Below are 21,101 nucleotides of genomic sequence, written 5' to 3' on the forward strand. Positions count from 1 at the left end.
ATGTAACAAAAAGTGCTTTTAAGAATTATGAAAAATCTATCTGATTTAATTAGTCATAACGAAAAGTGCTCTCTTAAAAATTATCTAATCTAAGAAAGAAAATAGTGTTAAATCTTTAGTTATATGCATTCTTAAGATGAGTACGTGGTCGATGCTTACACTGTGAAGAGAGAATGAGATAGAAGGTTCAAGTTGGAGAGAAGAGGGAGTTAGAAGTCTCCTATCGATCTCCACGTTAACCAGCTTCAAAGCTCAACTGTAATTCAAACGACAAGAAAGTACAGTCTTTTTTGTCATATTTTTCTTGTTATATAATTATAATTGTATAAGAAATGACGTTCTCATAATTTTTTCTCTTATCACTGTTTAGCTTTAAAACACCGTATTATAAAGTCCTTTGGTGAAAATATGATTTAATTTAAAAAAATAGATTTTTTACAAATCTATATTTTCGCTTGTTGATTTTTCTTTAATAACTTCACAATAAATTATTTTTCCGTAATACCGTTTATTTAGTCACATTTCTGACATTCTGAATTTTTATAGAATTTTTTATAGAATTTGTTAAAAAATATTGATTGAAATCAAAAGTTATAACTTTAAAGTAGCATGGCTCTCCCAGACTCATGTCTTGGGTTTAAAGTTGATACCAAATGTACGCTGTTTAAGGATTAACTTAAACATATTGTTATATTTCCTTTGATCAATTCGAGGATGATAAACATTTTAACCTTTAGTACTAGACACATATTTTCTTTTATACATATAATTAAAAAATATAAAAGAAGCTGCTTGTAACACAATAATAAATAAAGAAAAGTCGCCAACTGACATTCCATTTTGTTTGTGGATAATATTTCTTAAACTAAAAATAAAACTTTAAAAACAGGAATACAAACTAAAGAGTGTCTTCCATTGAATAATATAATAGTTTTTATAATGCTGTTTCGTATTTTGTAAAATTTAATGTTTCCACAATCCAAAAAGAGCGCCTGAGAAATTTAGCTCCAAAACTGACACCGTAGACAATAGACAGTAAAAAAATTTAGACACGGCCCCGTAAAAAAAGTTAACTGTAAAATAATTTGATAAACTAAGTAATAAAATATATTTGTATGTATTAAAACAACAAAGTTTATAAAAATAAAAAGCTAAAATTAAATCCTCTCACTTTATTTGGCATTCTCTTAGTAGATTTGTCGCGTCCGGTGCTATATTTCTACCTTAAGGTATTAAAGAAAATATGAAAAAATTTATGAAACATGTGTTAACGTATATTGTAGTTAAAGATTTTGTAGTTATTCATAGTCTGTTATCACGGAGAGGTGGTCCGCTTTACGCTGGACAACAATTTTTATTTTAAACCGCATTACGGAGGAAAATATGAAAGCAAAAAGTAAAAACAAACCGTTTTAGAAAGCATGTTTTACAATTTTACATGTAAAATTATTTAATATCAATGATGTGCTTGCTATTGTTTAAACCATGTAATTTGCAAGAAAAAATAGCGCAAGTTTTATTCTCGCTTTTTAAAAATACGATTTTAACAGATTTTATGTAGAAAGAAGTTATAAACTATGGGTTTTCATGTCTTTAATTATCTAAGCAGGTCATACTTTTATCAGTATCGATACAGTGCAATGTTTAGTTTCTAAAAAATACAGGGGTGCTTTTTTAGGTCAATATTAGCGATTCTATTCCTCTATTAAATTCTCTTTTAATTAATTTGACCTTATAAACATACAGATTTTTTAGTTCATTAATCAAAAGATCACGTTTTTAATGACGCAAATTAATTAAATAAATATAAATAAAAATCTGCAGAGTTATATATATTCACAAAATAATATAATATAGAAAGGAATTACTCTTACCGGCAAGAAGCCTTAAATAACCTTTCTTGCGATAAAACAACTTAGCGTGAAAATAAAATCAAGATCCTTTAACGTAAAGAGTTAATGAAACGTTTATCGCACCGACAATCGTAAAGCATTGTGAGCAATTGGGTGTAACTATATTACGACACTATAATTGGGAGTCACGCGATATCAGAGCACGCGAAAAAATACATGAGACACACTAAGGTTTTTAGCTGTACGATATCAGCTAAAAGTTATCAAAATTTAAAAATTGCAGGCTTCTTAAGTTTATTTTTTTCTTTCCTAATCAACGACAAAAAACTGTAATCATAAAAATTTGAATTTTGGCCTTGAAATCAGTTGCAAAGAAAAAACTGAAAAATTTTGTTTATAATAGTTTATGAAGCAAAAGTGGTCCTATTTTATTGCAATTATAAGTAAATGACTGTTAAACAAGTAGATCCAAATGATCTTTTGCAGAAATACTTTTTTAAAAATGTTATTGGAATACTACATAAAAAAATTTGATTTAATTCGTAGTGCTTCTTGCTTATGTAAATAAATGTTATAAAACGCGATTTTACATAAGAATTAAGAATAAATAAAAATTAAATAACTTTTAAACCAATAAAAGGGTTATGCTTGAATTTTATGCATTTTCTCAAACGTAATAATATTATAGAACAACCAATAAAAATATGAAATTTTTGATAATATTCTTTGAAATGCAACACATATATCTTTAATAATGTTTTATTTGCGATCCTTCACCGCAATGCTTCACTATAGCTCCTACAAATGTATTCAAGAGTTAGAAGAGAATAAAATCTCCAACACAAATAAGATTTTATATAAACAGATTTTCTCTTTCTCGGAAAAACGCCCTTTTTCTCACTAAGTTTGTGAAATATTTTTCTCTGCAATGACATTTAATTTAATCAAATTAAATTAAGATTATTAAGCCTAATTGTTCTTTCCTTTCATTTTTTACATTGTTTCTCTTCCAAAAATATCTTTAATTAACTTCAATTATTGGTGTAAAAAAAAATGAGATAAACTATAAAAAAAATTGGAATTTTTTAAATTTTAAAATACCCATAAAAACTTTTTGTTGAAAGGTTTTTTAAATTTCACTTAAAAATCGATATTAGATTTTTACGTATTAAATTATTGGCTATTTATAAATAATTTTATATATTACATATTTCTCTTTCCAGTTTTGGTCCGCCTATGTTCCTTGCGGAGCCGCTCAGTTAAATGCAGTTCAACTTTCATTGGAACAGATCGACGTGATTCGTCGACTCGCCGAAATGAATGCTCAACACTTAACCCTGGTTACCTCCGTCAAAGGTGAGTGTATACTTTAGCACTGACATACATCCAACAATATTACACAAAAAGAAATGTTACATTAGCAGCATTAGTATTAATGGCATTAATAGCATTAGCTAACAAAAATCAAATTGAAAATTTTATTAATATTACACTATTCAATATTATATGACGGAATATTCAATAATAGTATTAATAAACAAACAATACTTTATTAAAATAAAAGCATGATGATATTTGTTTTATTAATACTCTAACTGAATAAAGAAAATAATTTTGAATTAAATTACTGATAGTGCGCGCGCTAATTTCATTAATACATTACCGTTTTTTATCGTATATAATTTTTTTATTGCATTATGTGTATAATAGTCTCGTAATTTTTTTACATATTAATGATTTCACTTTTTTCTAATTTCTGTACAAAAGATTTGTAATTCTATTCTAGACGATCTGCGCATTTAATTCTTATCATCAATTTTAAAGACAAAATTATCATCTTTTTCCATTTTTTTGTAAAATACTTTCTAATTAATTACTTAATAATAGTGATAAACATTAATAATATTATCTAACAATACGATATGTCAAGCAAAGGCAAGTAAAAAATAAGGATCATCGAGTTGAGCAGAAATGTCAATAATACAAAGCGCGTACAATAAATGTGGTTGTCTAAAGTATTATATATACACATTATCAAAAAAATAATGTGTTGTCTTTTCAGGGGCAATTCAGTTTATTTGAACAAAACTTTTTATAAATAAAGAAATTCTCGCTACCGCCGTATTATGTTATTAAATGTAACACGCTAACTGGTAGTACCAATAAATATGAAAGTGACGGTCTTAAAGAAAGTTTTTCATCGGGACGATTCGAGAGGATAAAGGACCGCTATTAATTACTCGACTTCTCCGAAGTTGAAGAAGAAAATCGTTATTGGATTCGATTCGATGGCGTAACTTGGTACCATGGAAGATTTATCAGCATTGGACAAAAGTATTGGGCTGTATCCCACGCCATAATCAACGAAGGTCCTTACTAATTCACGAGACTCCAGAGACATAACAGTATTCGATGTAATATTAAGCTCGAAATGAATAAGTCTGCTGAACCTCTTATGGACTTTTACTTCGCGTTTTCAACTAATCTTAACGAATTAATGTCAATTTGTTATCGTTTAAATATTAATAATGAATGTGACAATTAACATAATAATTAATCATTGTTACACGTGTGTACGTAATGTTGCACACATATTTGAAATATTTTATACTTGTATTTTAAATTTATATTTAGAAAAATAGTTTAAAGCCGTAATACAAGCATTTTGTATTTTTAGAAACCGTGTTACAGGCCATTAGATGTGTCAAATATTTATCTCAATACAGTAAGAGGTAAAAAGATCACGAAATATCAAACGCAATTTTTTTTGTTTCACAAACGTCTATTAGCGCCGATGGCTGGTTGAACCACCTCGATTTTTAACGAAAACTCATTTGCCGTTAAAAACTGATGGGTCAATTTATCGTCTGTTAACGAGAATTTGCGGAATGTTGGTGAAATCGACTAATGGAGAATAAATTTCATCGATATGCAATAGCTACTTTTACGATACATCCACGGAGAAAAAGAGAAAATATGCCGAGACAACATCGGGGCGCTAAAATAAAGAACAAACTGCGCGCATAGCCTGAAAGAAAAGAAAATGCCAAGTAGAAGAGGATAGCGGGAAGGATATACGCGAAAGCTTGTGAAAGTTTTTGCGACAAGTAACTCACTTCAGAAACCCGACTGCCATTTTCATAAGCTCGTTGAAATCGAATCGAGGTCGCGCAAGAAAAAGATAAGAATATAACATTTTACGGGAGCTACTGCAAATGCCGCATAAATAATCGAAAACCGATTAAAAGCGTAATTATAACATAATTCGAATAGTGTACGTACAATGAAAGACGTACAGTTTACTTTGGATTAGTTGATCTTCTATTACAACGAAACCTTATTTTGATGTAATTTTAGTTTAAACTTTTCCGTCCAATATTTACCATCCATCGTGCTAGAAATCGAATAATTTTTAATACATTGTCAAGCTGCAGATAATCTTCCGATAATGAAAAACTCGAGCCTTTACGGCGACGAATACGCTTATGCAAATGGACAGATAATTGGACACGTATGCGAAATCAAGTTACGCACGCCGCTGAAATATGAAAGGGGTATATACGAAGAGCGAGTGAAGAAATGGGACTGGCACGGCTTCGCAAAGCCTGGCAATGGAACTTACCGCGAGTAACCCGGTCCGGAAAGCTGTCAGCCATTTTCATAAGCTCGAGAAACTTCGCCAAGTGGGAAGTAGAAACGAGGTCGCGGTATGAAGAAGGTAAAAGGTGGAAAAGCCAGCGGCTCGTGCACGCGAACCTGTCCCACAGCGGCGTCCCAAACAGACAAAAAATCACAATTTCGAAAATATATCTCATTGAATTTCACAAGAAAACGCTATTAATTAATAACCAGTACGATACTTTGCAGATTTTTCCTAGTTTATACAGAAAAGAAATATAGGAAAGACCAGAGTTCGTGAGGTGGCGCAAAAGGCATTACGTTCTGTATTTATGGTGAAAGAACACAAAATATCTCCTTTTATAATAGAGGAAGGATGAAAGTGGTAGAATAACATTTCGTTTTTTTTTAATAACTCAATAAATATTAACACAACACAATTCTTATCAACACCAGTTTATTAACCATAGAATTTTAATCACTTTATAGATAGAAATTTTTTGGGTATACAGAATGAACGTAATTTACAATTTACTGAAGAGGAAAAAAAGATGCGTTAGAGATAGCAGATGTTGTAGAGTACTAACAACTAATGTCATAGAAGGCATTTTTAATTATAAAAAGTTATAAATTAATGCTCCTTAGTACTAATAAGTGTAACAAAAAAATGTTGCACGAAAATTTTGTTAAATATATTTTATTTGATAAAAAACTGAATTTTTAATTTAATTTCTTTGCTGTTAGTAATTAAATATGCAGCGTCCACTATAAATTTATAAAGTCACGAGAGAGGTCTTTCGTAATACTCGCGACCATCTCACAACTCCTTTCACTACATGAACTTTATGCCGAATTCATACACACATTACGGCACATAATAAATTCACTTGCACATTTGAAAATTACATTCTAAACTTTTGAGCTAGACTAAAGTTGGAAAATTATTATTTAACAGTTTTCTTAAAATTATATAGAGAGTATACACCTATAGAAATCTCTGCTACCTGCAAAATTAAAATTTAGCTTTTATAAAATCGCAGTGAAGACATTACAGACTGTAACAAAGTAATTTTAACCCTTAAACACATATTGAAAATTTCCCTAGATTTTCGATCGCTTACTGTGTGAAGACGGATTGAGAAAAAAGATTCGGGCTAGGTGAAAAAAAAGTTTGAACTCTCCCCCTCGACTGCTACAATTGACGACCAACTTTATTGCTTAACTAAAATAAAATGGCACGAAAGTAAAGTTTTTTCGGGAAAGTCTCTCAGATCTACTTATGTGTTTAAGGGTTAATGGTTGCTCTTAGAACTCAACGCAAATTGTATGAAATATTATGGTATCTAACTACTTTACACATATTTCACATCCTCCGTCTTTCCTCCAAACACTATTCCAAAAGTTTTGTTTTTAAATCAAATAAATCGTACAATGAAAAAAAAGGAAAAATCTAATTCAAGAAGAGACAAGTAAATTTCCGAATGTTTTATTTCGTAATTATTCTTTAATTTGACAAAATAAATTTAAGTTATATATCATTAACTAAAAACAAGTTTCTGTTACTGTACAATATGAGATATTGATTAATAATAAATAATTTATTATAATAAAATGATTGAAATTAAAAGTATGATTCATATTTTATTTCTCACGCGCGAGAAGTGTATAAACATTCCATCAGAACTTAGCTCTAACAAAACGCTTTATATTTAAAATTTCTAGAGTGAAGCAAGCAACATTTAAAATAGTTTACATTTGTTTCTCTGTAACAGCATTTTGCTATTTGATAATTATTACAAAGTAACTTTAAATAATACAATCTTTACAAGAAGTACATATCTACGATCCAATTTTTCTTTCTATTATATTTTCAGTAATTTAATATGGAGGCGCAAGCAACTTACACTGATATGCTATCGTGATGTGCCAATTTATACTATCGGAGTAAGTTTACTATGCTGCATGTTTGTATTTTACTTATTACAAAGAAACTATATCGAGCACAGAATTATTGGCATAAAAATGTAAAAAGAAAGGTTTTTTCTATTACATTAGTAAAATTTATACATAATTATTTAAAGTGTCAAATGCCGAAATTGTGAAAATTGTGCCAACCCCCGAATTCCGGTCTTCCCTATATATTTTTAATACAGTAAAATACACATTGATACAAGATTGATCAATAGACTCGAAGAATGAAATTATCGATATAATATAAATTAATTATTTATAATAATTAATAATAATTGACAATAATTGTTTCAATTGATACCTTTTATTTCTTTTATTAGACTTTAATATCATTTTCAACTCGTAAAACTTTAAGTGTTACATTGTCTTTCTTAGACCTCACAATCTTGAGGATTAAATCTTACATTGTGTAATAATAAGCTTATATAAAATATAGCAATTAAAAATAAAAACGGGAGAGCTTGTTAAAGCAGGGGACATATTCATTTAGTTTTCGTTTTATTTTTTGGAAAAAGGCAAGCTGCTTCCGAGCAAGCTCCGTTCAAAGCAGTAAAGGTAGAGAACAGTTACAAGAGAAGATTACAGCTTTTTAATTTTCGAGATCAGTGGCGCGTTTCTCTAAAGAGAGTATGCGGCTTTCTTGTATCAAGATAAAAGGTATTAAATCCTATTAAATGCTATAAAACGCTTTAACTTATCGTAGTATGGCATGATAAAAGGCTGAATCAAGCGAGCGCGTAAAAACTTTAGGTTAATATTAATTTATTAGTGCAGTTTTTCTTTGTAATTATTCAATGTTTTTTAATTACGATCCCGTATCCTCTCTTGGATTTATTTTATATAAAAATTTATGCAACCAACACGGTTCGCAAATTTGATTAAATTTTAATTATATTTTAACCAGCGTCAATAGCAATTTCTACCAATAACTGCGTAAATGAATAAACAAGATATCGTAAATAGCGCGGGCGTAGCAATAAAAAAAAAAAAATGCGGTGTGAGAACTTTTATCGGCGTACGAATGGAAAGCAACAGGATGATAAAAGTTTACGACTCTGACGAATCCGTCATTAATCCTGAGGTTACAAGCGTACATACACGTGCGTATATTTTTAATATTGCGGCAAAGCGGACTTTAAATCCAGGATATGCAGTTAAATAAATAACTCACGCGAATCGACATATTCGATATAAAGTACGATAAATCAGCGGGCTTTAATATACCACGGTCGTCTCGATGCAGTCTGAAAGTTTCAATGAGGCGATCGACAGCACTCCTGAAAGCACTTCCGAAAGCGGATCTGAAAGGCGATTTTTACCGATCTTTTCATTCATTCCCGCGACTTGCCTAAAGCGCGACCGACTTTCCGAGATTCCATCCGATCTCTTCGCGACGAAGGTCGTAAATAATCTATGAACACCATAATTTCACGATCCCAGGTCCCCGCTTAATCTCATAAAGTGTCACTTTAATCTCGCTCAGGGAAAAAAAGGGAAGAATTATAAGACTCGCGCCGATGGGGCGGGCACGACGAAAAAACAGACGAAACTTCGCTGATTCACGGAAGAAGCTGTAATTCGGCCGAGAGCAAAGTTCACCGAAGATGATTCGAAGTTCCGCAGAAGGATGAGCCGCAGAAGGATGAGCCTTGAATAACTCGTGTACTTAGGTGTTTCCCGAGGTTTAAATATTCTCAGTTCGGCAAGTTCAACGTGCATAGCACCAGTTTTTAGTTTCATGCTTACAATGTTAAATTAAATTAAACCGCGATGAACTTTCTATGATCGTAGAAATAAGAAGTGTGAGATAAAAAATATGAAAAATTTTATATTAAGAAAATATATAATCGAAAAAGTTAAAATGCTTCAGTCTGTTTAAAAATTATATAGAATATTATTTAAAGTGAAACTAATTATAATATTACGTCAAAATTTTAAACCATAATTGATCATGTGGTTTCTAAAAAAAAATCAAAGTTTGAGTTTTATACACTTTGTTAAAAAAATCATTAGAAAAAAACAAATAGAAATCGATACGATTTGCCAAAAATCGTTTTCTAATATATTGTAATTATCACTTTACTTTTCACATTCTGAAAAAAATGGTATCGTTTCCTATTATTATCTAATAAAAGTAAATTTAATTGTTGGAATACGATAAAATATTAATATTAATTTATTGTTCTTTATCATTTTTTGATGAAATTTATCGTGAATAAATGACTAAAATTATAAAAATTGTTCTCATTAATATAGGTCACTTTTTGATGAGATTGTATCGTTTATGCGTTTTTAAATGATATATACATGTGCGTAGGTCTCATCGAGGCGCATAGAGAAGGCAAGATCGCAAGTCTAATCGGAGTGGAAGGTGGTCATTCCCTGGGGAATTCCTTGGGTGTCCTTAGGACGTTTTACGGTCTGGGAGCGCGATATCTTACTTTGACACATGCGTGCGACACTTCCTGGTGAGTATAAATTACGAGGAAAATACATATAAGAACGTGTTCTTACATGTATTAAAGATTTAATGAATCATATGTCAAAAAGCTAATAAGATGACGAAGATACATTATGATAAAGTTACAAGTAAATTTAATTACAATCTGAAATAAAAAATAATAATAATAGTTAATATATTTTTGTCCTTTAAATTACCATAAAATATATGCGTAATTTAATAACAAATTATATTTTAAAGGAACGATACTTTATGGAACGATACTAAAACAAATGTAACAATCTTATATATTACACTAACCTGAAGCGCTATCTCATTTTAATTTAGAGAATTAATCACTCTATACCAATTTAATTAAAATACAGTGCTTTGAGATCGACCATTCGGTACTAAAATATTGATTAGCTACAAAATGCACTTTAATTTTCGATACTTCGATGCTCCTCGCGCCAATGCACGATTCATTAAAGTTAGAAGATTGCACCCTCTCATTCGTGAGATCAAGATTCTGCGGGGTGTTTCGTTTTCTCGGCATTGTTCTTGTCGCGCCTCCTCTTACTTCGTGCTCAAGAAGTTTCTCCGTGTACAAGCCGCTCGTTCATCGAACATCCGGTTTTTTTTACTCGAGACTCGTTGTGCTTCGTATCACGATCCACTCTTAGAGGCAAACCAATTCCACGGTTGATCGGCTTAACCGAGAGCCGAAATAACCTGAAATCTGGACGCCGAAGTTCTTTTCGGTAATTTCGAAAGCGCCCCAAAGCCGCCGCTTATTTTCCAGCGCGCCTGAAAAAGAAACTTTACAGCGAATGAAGCGTTCCGTTTCGTAGAGAGAGAGAGAGAGAGAGAGAGAAGAGAAGAGAATAGCACCTCTTATCAGAAAGATTTCAGAATCCAGAAGTCAACTTTCACAATTTAGTCTCCTTAATCAGTTAATGTAAAGACATTTCTTTAAATTGTTCTGACTTTATTTTCCAATCTTGCCATTTTCCAAACTTTGCCTGGCATTGTCCAACGAGTCTCGATTTACTACATTATTTATTCATCCCTAAGGAAACGTTTAGTAAATCATGCTTAATATTTGATACAAACTTAGAATGATATGTTCCGGACCCTTTTGTATTATGTATCACTACTACGAATTTATCGATTTGTTACAATATTGAAATATAAACACTTTCTCATATCTTTTCTTGCGATGATATATCAAAACAGTATTAAAAACATTCATCTTCCACGGTATAACCAGAATTTAAGGAACCCTAGCGAATCGTATAGAATATTCAACATCACGTAAAACTTTTATTTAAAGAGAGAGATAAATAATGTGTTTTGGTTTTAAAAATATATATTTTTATTAAAAAAAAAGAAATAAGAAATAATTTGAAATAAAGATATCTAATTCGAAATAAAAATATTAAAAATTTTAAATTAATCGGATAAACCATGTTTGAATTATCATGACGAATGCTTTAAAAAATGTTTAAAACAAATACGTTCAAAGCTCAACAATGCTTTTTTAATGTAATTTTGAAAATCTTACCTTTTTCAACAAATGCATATTTTTTAAAACAAAAACATTTGTTTCTTTCAACAAAAATTTTACATGATAAAAAATAAACTATTTTCCGATTCGTTATAGGATCCTATAAACCTGTAACAATATAAAATCGCGGAGTTTATTATAACATTTTTATTTGTACAGTTTATTTTTATTTTTATTGGATATATATATATTAGTTTATTATTATCCATTTGTTTCTCGCGAGCGATACTGCGAGACAAACAATGGAGCGAAACACGGGAACAGAAACGCTTGTCCTCCTTCACTTCGAACATCGATCTTTAACCCGAGGTTTATGCATCCCCTGTGATGCCGCGTGCCGTGTGGAGTTGTAAATAAAGTTCCTGCTTTTATGCGTCCGTTCGATCCGGGTCACATGAACCGCGACAAGTTGCGTTTTCGCGGAAAATCCAACATTGCATTACTTGCGAGCTGCAAGTTACGCGGACCATAAAACAGAACTACACGCGCACGGAACAGCGACATTCGACTCCCGCGCAACTCCGTAGTCGTTTAATTACCACGAGGCCGCGGTCATTTATGTACAGATCTTCCTCGTCGAAAGGAAATTTTATTCGCGATCAACGAAAAAACATTCTCGCCTGACTTTTCTATCCTCTCAAACTTTGCAAAGCTTCTCGTTTTTTTTTTTATCTTTTTCGCATAATAATATTCATAATTTGAAAACTAAAGTTCGGAACATTCTGGTTGTTTTTTTCCCCTCACGAAACTTGAGAACGATCATTAAATTGCGGCGCCAAAGTTGTCGATATAATACGAAGCATGTACTCGAAAGTGTATCTACATGCTTCTTGTTGCACAATCGCGATTTTATTTTCTTCATATCTGTTCACTTTTCCGCGTTTGTTTTATTTCTTTTATCTGCAGTCAAATTTTGGAGATTGTCAACCGCGTTTACCTCGCACATTGCCCACTGTAACTTTCATGAGCGCGAGAAATCATGCTCGAACCGTAATAATCTCGCTCTGTGTTCCCTGCCACGCGAAATAGGATTTACGTCTCGAGAAGAGCGACGCTGGATGACTCGCCAGCTTTCAGGATGTAAATTACGACGTTGACCGCCGATGTTACTAACTCTAACGCCGCTTTAAGGTCGAAATATTATACGACAATGGGCACCGACCTGGTTCGCCGTGTTCTCTTTCCGATATTCGCCTGCTTTATGTCTCCCTCGACGCCGTGACGCTTGCTGCAGTAAATAAGAATCGGGAGTCACGTCGGGGCCTTCCGACGTGCAAATCTTCTTCCGGATAGTATACATTTTTCTTTTCTGACCTCCCTAAAATTATGTCAATGTTTTCTAACGATACACGTGATACGAGAGGTAATTTTTCTTCGGCATCGATTTGAGTTCCGGTAGAATTGAAAAAGGGAAGCATTAATTTGATAAATAAATGTGTTACTCAAATATGTAACAATGCAAGTAGCAGAAACGTTTAATTAATAAAATACATCAAAAAGTTTTAAATTAAACCAAAAAAAATCGGGAAAAAATCGTAATAATTGATACAATTTGTACTTTTTCTATCATGTCAATTCTAGAGTTAAATAAATTTTCAAAAATTAATTTGTGCGAATTAATTAAAGTTTTATAATTTTTTTAAGAATTAATTTTATTCTTATAATTTTTTAAGGAAAATTTACATATGTTATGATAAAAAGAAAAGCGAACAATAACAATTTTTTGTAATAAAAGATGTAATAATTACTGTGAATTACAAAGAAACATTGATTTGGACATTTAGAAGAGTGTACGTCTGTAGGAAAAGCCTATCGTATAGAAAACATCTGAAGAAAACTCATCGTAAAAATGCGGTTTCATCTCTGCGGCCTGAGATTTCCGGCATCCACGAGGAAAAGCGTGCTTTTATTGGGACAATATCCGAATTGCTTTCGGACGTGTACCCGGGGCTTAATATCAGCCCCTGACCCTATTCTCTCTCACTCTCTCTTCTCTCTCCTCTCTTCTCTTCTCTTCTCTCTCTCTCTCTCTCTCTCTCTCTCTCTCAACTTTCTTCGTTTTCTTCCGTTTCTGTCGCGTGTCCTCACTCGGTTTCCCTAGGGACGCGAGATTGTCGACTCGATTGAATTTTCTACAGTTCTAGATGACGATGCCGAATCATCTTTGGCGTTCCCACGTCTGCAAGCGAGAATCGACCGTGAAGAATTATCGGATTCTTGATACCGTTTGCGCCTTCATACTACTTGCTTTTTACCATTTTTATTTCTCTAATATTTTGTGTGCTTTTAGCAACAAATAAAAATAATACGAAACGTGTACGTTCATATTTGAAACAGGCCTTAATAGTTTCTCTAGCAAAATATTTCTTAACAAAAAAATTAAAGTTATATAAATGTATAATTATGAAAGTTCTAAAGTATAAATAATCAAATGATGCATTTCTCAATTAATTGCAAGTTGTATTTATTTTTGCAAATATTTATTGTACAGTTATAATTGAAGAGATATTTAACAAGAAAAGAATTAAACAGTCAAGATAAATTAATTGAAGGAATATTAATTTTATATTTAGTAGAAATCTGTCATTAAAATAATAATTTAAAGTAACACATCTGTATAATTATTATGATCTCGGAATATATATATATAGTGTTTATAAATGCTTCGGAACTGTTCTCGCCGTTGGATAATTTATATTCAGTATACAGCACAAGAATTAGCCGTAATAAATGGAAACACGCGTTACTTCCGAAAAGTTGCACCAAACTCGAATAAGCTTCGAATTGCTTTAACGATCCTGAAGGCAGAGTGTATGATAACGAAGTGCGCAACCCCGCAAGCGAAGTTTGTGTACATTTGACCGAAATCACTTAACCCAACGCTTCTTGAGTGTGCCTATTCGTGCACGAATTGAAAGGAGTCTGAATCTGTTTTCAGTGCACATCTAAGCCATTACTGATTAGAACTAAGAATATCAAAATTTATTCAGAATAATGTTTCTGAAGATTATTATAATTTGCGATAAAGAAACATTTTGATATCACACACACATAAAAAAAGTTACAATTCTGATATCATACGCATATACAAAATTAGATATAAATATAATTGTCACAAAAATTGTAGATTGAAATAAGATCGTTATCTTTATCAAAGGATAAACGCAGCTCTTATTAAATACGCATTTAACATTTTATATAATATCAAATAAATAAGTATACGTATTTTTGAGACATAATATAAAGTAGAGGAGGTGTTATTATTATGACCACCCATATTATTTCTGTTATTATATGACTAATTACTATTAATTAATAGTAATTACTTATGAAATTATTTGTTTAGTAGCCTGCTGTTATATAGCAGCGCTAATATACCAATACATAATAGCTAATAATTGTAATAATGCATTTTTTACTTTTTAGCGTTTTAACATTTAATTACACATACTTCTTCATTAATTTTAAACTTGAACGTATTATCACACAAATGTACGTACACTCAAGATATTTTTTGTTATTTAACTTTTAATTTGGTTAATTTAATACACATTTCTCGAGTTATGTTCAATATCATTTATTAACATAGGCATAGAAGTGTGCTGATAATATGAGCACTATCGAGATTTTTATATCGAAATATTTCTTTGATAAATCAATTGTTATTCTAGGTTCAGAAACATTAGAGATATTTTGGCACTTTGTTTATGATTTATGTTATAATTGAAGTGAGTCAATATTTATCTTTATTCTTTCTAATAATTTATTTTATATATTTAAAAAAATATATAATCTTGTAATGCTATGTATTTTTAAAACAAAATCAATTTTTTAAATTTATTCTTGTAGTGGTCCACAAATTATCACCCTTATTTCTCTTCGACTCATTACACAGAGTCGTCATATTTTTATAAATCACGTCTTAAATAATAAATATTTCATAACTTTTGTCTAGAATCTCTTACACAACATTTTGATGAACATAATCGTCAAATTTTAATATAAAATATTGATTGTTAACAATGTGTGTTATTGAATAAAACGTAAATGGGTGCCCATAATACCACCTTCTTCCCCATATAAAATAATTTTTCTTTTTTTATTAATAATATACATGTTTTTCGTACACGTTATATACAAGAATTCTTTCCATTTTGCGTTAAAAATAGATATTTATGATATATATGTACGCGCAGTAAATATAAATTTAGAAACCTCTATAACCTGATACTTCAGAAAATATTATTCGCCCTCGAGCTCTCGTCCGAAACTCGTCCGAAGGGAGAGAAAGCAAGCGCGAGCACGCAGTGCGACCGCTAGATTTTCGCGGCGAGAGACGCAAACCGACGTTCTAACAGACATTTTCTTGGCAGGGCAGTCTGTTCTGTTGGCGAGACGAACAACACTCAGGACTCCACGCCAGGCCTCAGCGAATTTGGGAAAGTAAGTCAACATTTACATTGTACGCTCCACTGCGGATTTACCTTTTTCAGTGAACAGGGAAATATCGCGTTCGCAAAAAAATACCCGCGTGTACATACACGCTTCCGAAAGAGTTTCCGTTTTATGACCGTGTACGGAGTTGCGCGACATTCTGCAGAAAAATAATACTGCAGACTTCCGGCCAAGACGCGCCCCGGCATTATTCCGCGAAACGACGCGCGCGACAGTTTAGATTATAATTTTGCTACGAGCTCCATACGTTATAACGCGAATATTGCATTAAACATTTTCAGCTTTTTTACGGAAATAAGATATTTCTTAAATAAATAGTAATATCATCGCGGGAGACGCGCTTCGTATTGTTGAAGCACGAGTAATGTTCGAATTCATTTAAAATTATTTCTGTAATACATTTGAATCGGGGTGTTTATTTAAATTTTGTAAATGTATTCCCATTTTCATAGAATTTTATTCAAAATTTCACATAAAAATTTTTAACTCTTGAAATAAATTTACATCACTTACGTTACACCTCTTAATGTACCTTATAATCACAAAGAAGAGTCACTTGAATTTTGACCATTAAAGAGAAGATGCTAAGAAGAAATAACATAAACTAAATATAATATATAATGATATCCCATACATAGATTTCACTGGAAGTAAAGAATTCGAAAGATGATTAAATATGTCAATTTATAATGATGCAGGATTTTTTATTATCGCTAATTTTTTTATACAAATTTGCAAGTCACAGAAAAATGTATGTGGATATACGCCATATTTATTGCTAATCAATTTTGCAACATCAAAAAAATTCTCAAAAAACAATTTTGTTAAAAAAAAGAGAGATAGAATTTAAAAGTAAAGTTTCCCAAAAATGTTCCGAGTACCAATAAAATCCTATGAAAATCCATGACATTCAAGAATAAAAAATAAATTCCTTAAAAGTTCTAAATCCCAGATTTTCCCGGTAGTGAACACCTTAAAAATATTTACAAACTTACAAACAATACTGTTATTCAAATGGAAGAAATTTCGCGTTTAAATCACATCTATTACAATAGTGAACAAAATGCATAAACATTCTGACAAGATAATACACCGTTAATTTTTACTAACATATTTCGCGTTTGTACGTTAAAATTTCCCAATGGCTTACCCTTCTGGAATATCTAAATAAACGGGACGTCACCACGGCACATTACATCAGGGACGTTCCCAATTTTCGTAGCGGGATTTAGATCGTGGCTTCACGATCTCGATGGCACGAATTATTTTTCCACGACGTAACCGGGGAAATGATCGTCAACGAACGCGCGACTGATCGCGTTCGACCTACATTCCGTTTATCACTCCCGTCGCTCCGCCGCGTTCATAAAATTATATCCCGACCCACTTTCGCGCGCGTAGAATTCGTCCAGGGATTTCGAGCGTTAACGCACAGGTTCGCCGATCCCGACGAGGTGAATTTCTGCCATTCTAGCGTCGCATGAATCCTGAAATTTGTCGAAAAAATCGAAAGAAGCGAATCCTCGCCGAATCGTTCCGCATCGGCCGAGTTTTTGTCAAAATGCGTAATTTCGCGGCAGTTTTCAATTAAAAAAAGGGAAAAAAGGAAAGAAAAAACTTATCGGGGATGTAACGGGCGGGAGAAGAGGTAAGGAGGAGGTAAACGGACGAAGGAAGACGCGTGAGAACGTAAATCAAACGAATCACCTCCATTATCTCGCATCCCTTGCAACGGCTAAATCTCACATTAATAAATGACAGGTCTTGCAAAGAAAAATTCTATGCGCAACGTTAAATGCTCTGCAGTTTGTCATTGTCGTTTGCCCTCGTGAAGCGCTAAATAGATATTCCATCTGAAAATTTTCGGCAATTAGACGTCTAAAGTAACGTTGCTGTCGTCGTGACGTCTTTTGGAATAGCATAATCGAGAGTTTTAATCATTTTCATTTACTGCATTCAATCTAGATACTTTTCCCTCCAGGGTGTTTCATTACATGTAGGTATAATTTCAAATTATTCAGAACACAGGAATAATTTGAAATTATGCTTACATGTAATGAAACCCCCTGGAGGGAGAAGCATCTAGATCGATTATAATAAATAAAAATGAATAAAACTTTTACAAAAAGTCCATGTATATATCTTTTGGGCTTAATTATCGAGATATAAATAACTTTAATACTGTAATACTGTAGGAGAAACGTGCCGGACATTTGAAACTTTTGTTAGTGAAAATTTTATTTCGTAATTTTATTAAGTAAATATTCTTTTGTCCTAATTATATTATTCGTTCAAAATGTCCATTCTGTCATTGGTTTTTGTGCACAGAATGACGCAAATTAATTTGTCTGAGTTTAACGAAATTTTTTTGAATAAATAATGTAATATGGACAATAATATACAGATCTAAATAAGTAGTACAGCAAAAAACAGTTGTAACTGAAACCTTTGAAAAAATTATTTTATTAATCTTAAGTCTTGATCCCTTTAGAATCAAGTGATTCATATTTTACTTCGGTGGAGTTAAAGTTCTTTGGTATCCATTAGTGAAAATAAATATAGAGTCACCAATACTGTAAAATTATTAAGTAGTTTACTACGCTTCAGCAGTTAATAAAATTGTAAAATAATAAAATTCTCTGATTAAAGTTTAGAAATGTCTGGTGGTATTTTTCACCTGTTACAAAATGAGATAATAAAATTATCTATAGTATAACTCAATAACTGAGCCAAATAAACATACGATGTATAAGAACTTTTTGTATTATTTTTGTGTGTCTTAACTTAATTTCCAACGTTATCTTATGATACACTCTTATATTTAAGAGTGTATCATATCACTCTTATATCTCGTGTATTTTACTACATTATTTCTTACGTATAATTTATTATTTACTGGAAATCGAAGACAGAAAATTTAATTAATGGATATCGTCATTTCCGTTGTGACATTTCAGCGCATATTTATTGTAAACGGATTATTGAAAAACGGTAAATATGACTGAGCCACGTTTACAATAAATTACTAGGAAAAAAGAACTTTCTGTACACGCGATATCAACCGTGTTCTATTTTGTTTGCTACGCAAACGAAAAGTCGCGTTGCCTGGCGTGTCTCGATTGTCGCAGCACACCGCTGGCTATATTGAAACACCACCGGTACAAAAGTGTTATTGCTGGTAGCCTGGCATCGGGCGAACATTTCGCCACGAAATTTCGATAATCTACAAACCCCGAAAGTAATATCGCTTTTCCCCCTCTGCCCGATATATCGAAATATTTTTATCATAGAAAGTAATCTACTTAGTTCGGTGCTCTGTTCAAAGGAAAGAAATCTCTTCGCTCTTTCACGTTTTACGAAAAATACGTACGAAAGGAATAAATACTTAAAAATCGCGCACACATTGATTATGAGAAAAAAAACTGGTTGCAATTATCAATAATTTAACTGTAATTTAACTATAATTTGTAGTCATTTTTAGTGCCAACTGAAATTGTTTATAATTGTTTTTATTACAATTTATTGCTTTTTGCTTTATTACTACGTAAATAATATACAATTCAAAAAATTGTTATATTTACTACAATTGCGGTTGCTACATAAAAACTTTATTTTAACCAACCACATATTGATGTTTTTCTATATTAATCTTTAAAATTATTTTAATATATAATAAAATAATTTCATAGTTGGTAGAAATATTAACAAAATTATTATTATTTTATTATTAATGATTTTATAATAGTAATAACTATTGGAATGAAGCTTTTAACCATGATTATTTTACCATAAAATTATAATCACAAATATCAATCAACTTTTCTCTCGGTGCAGCAGGCGATTTGAAATATTAATAATTAAACGCAATAATAAATAAATAACTCATTATCTTTACGAGTAACGCCATTACTGTTACTTTTTGTAATAACGATCTGATAATGACGTTACAATTTTTCGTAACGATAACGATAAGGTCAGAGTTGGAATAGTCACTTTTGACAAATGGCACATAATTCATTACCATTACGCGTTATACTCATCGAAAAAAAGTAACTCATAACTTCATTCGTTACGCAACGAATCAAAGTAACGCATTAGTCACACGTTTCTCTAACTAATCAACTAATGAGTAACGCATAATAGTAAAGAATTACTTGTCCAAAGTGACTCTTCCAGCCCGAACGTTACCATCATCGTCGTGAAAAGTTGTACAACGTTGTTACCAAATCGTTATTACAAAAAGAAAATAAAAATAACGGTGACTCGTTGCTTGTAACGATTTACCTCCCATCCCCGCTCATTACCCCGAAATTCAAGTCCATCGGAGAACCAGCCGCTTGTATATCCGGCAATATGCTTCAGCCGAAACGAATTTCGCGTGTCGCTTCAAATGGAAACATCGCGACGTCACGGCTCGTTCGAAAAGACAAACGAAATTATCTGAAAATTCCCCGCGCGTGCTCGTATCTCCTCTCGTGCACGGTTCAGCGTTCCATAACGTCGTGTCCGCTGTAAATACCGGCACGCATTTCCGGCGATGGACGCGCGGCGTACGCCATCCTCCCGGCGAGGAGAATTTGACTGCCGCGTGTGCGGACGAATGCGCAATTCGTTCGACAAAATATTTTTGCCCTTTACTCTCTTTTTCTTTACTTTCTTCAGCCCTGTTATCTCTCTGTTGAACGACCCATGATTTTTGTTCACCAAGTTGCGCGATGTATGTGTGTACACGCGCGCATACACGCACCTTGAATCGCCGTTAACGCGACGCGGTGATAGTGTATCGCGGAATTATGGCGATGGCTCGCGGTGCTGTATTTGTCACGGTTGCAACGTGGGCTTGATTTTATTTTGAGGCTTTCGGATATGACGATTAGTTTCGTCTAGTCCCGTCGCGCGCTCGATATTCAGCAACAGGCGACGGATTACGTCACGAAAATTCGCCGCAGGATATAGAGACAACTATGAAATCGGGTTTCTCCCCCCTGCCCCCCCTCCCTTCCTTTTCATTTTCGCAAACGAATAATTTCGGATGTAACGTCGAATGCGGCGGCATTAATTACGCGATACTATTAATTTGAAAATTCTTGCGATTAGATCTAAATTAATCAAAAGCTTACGGCGAACATTATTGCGAAGCGGAAATTAGAATTTATATACGCTGGGCTACAGGCCAGAGATCCATTTAAATAATATC

The 21,101-nt window shown here is 32.3% G+C and overlaps 1 protein-coding gene across 1 annotated transcript in view; it reads left to right on the forward strand.

Annotated features, from left to right (window-relative positions):
• LOC105205285 (dipeptidase 1) overlaps positions 1 to 21,101 on the forward strand; it is a 146,494-nt gene that overhangs the window by 110,757 nt on the left and 14,636 nt on the right. The window contains exons 5-7 of the mRNA XM_011174629.3: positions 3,077 to 3,209; positions 9,760 to 9,910; positions 15,823 to 15,892. Coding sequence (XP_011172931.2) covers positions 3,077 to 3,209; positions 9,760 to 9,910; positions 15,823 to 15,892 — 354 coding nt within the window. The remainder of the gene's footprint in view (positions 1 to 3,076; positions 3,210 to 9,759; positions 9,911 to 15,822; positions 15,893 to 21,101) is intronic.

The sequence above is a fragment of the Solenopsis invicta genome, chromosome 6, assembly GCF_016802725.1.
Source record: "Solenopsis invicta isolate M01_SB chromosome 6, UNIL_Sinv_3.0, whole genome shotgun sequence".
Classification (NCBI taxonomy): Eukaryota; Metazoa; Arthropoda; class Insecta; order Hymenoptera; family Formicidae; genus Solenopsis; species Solenopsis invicta.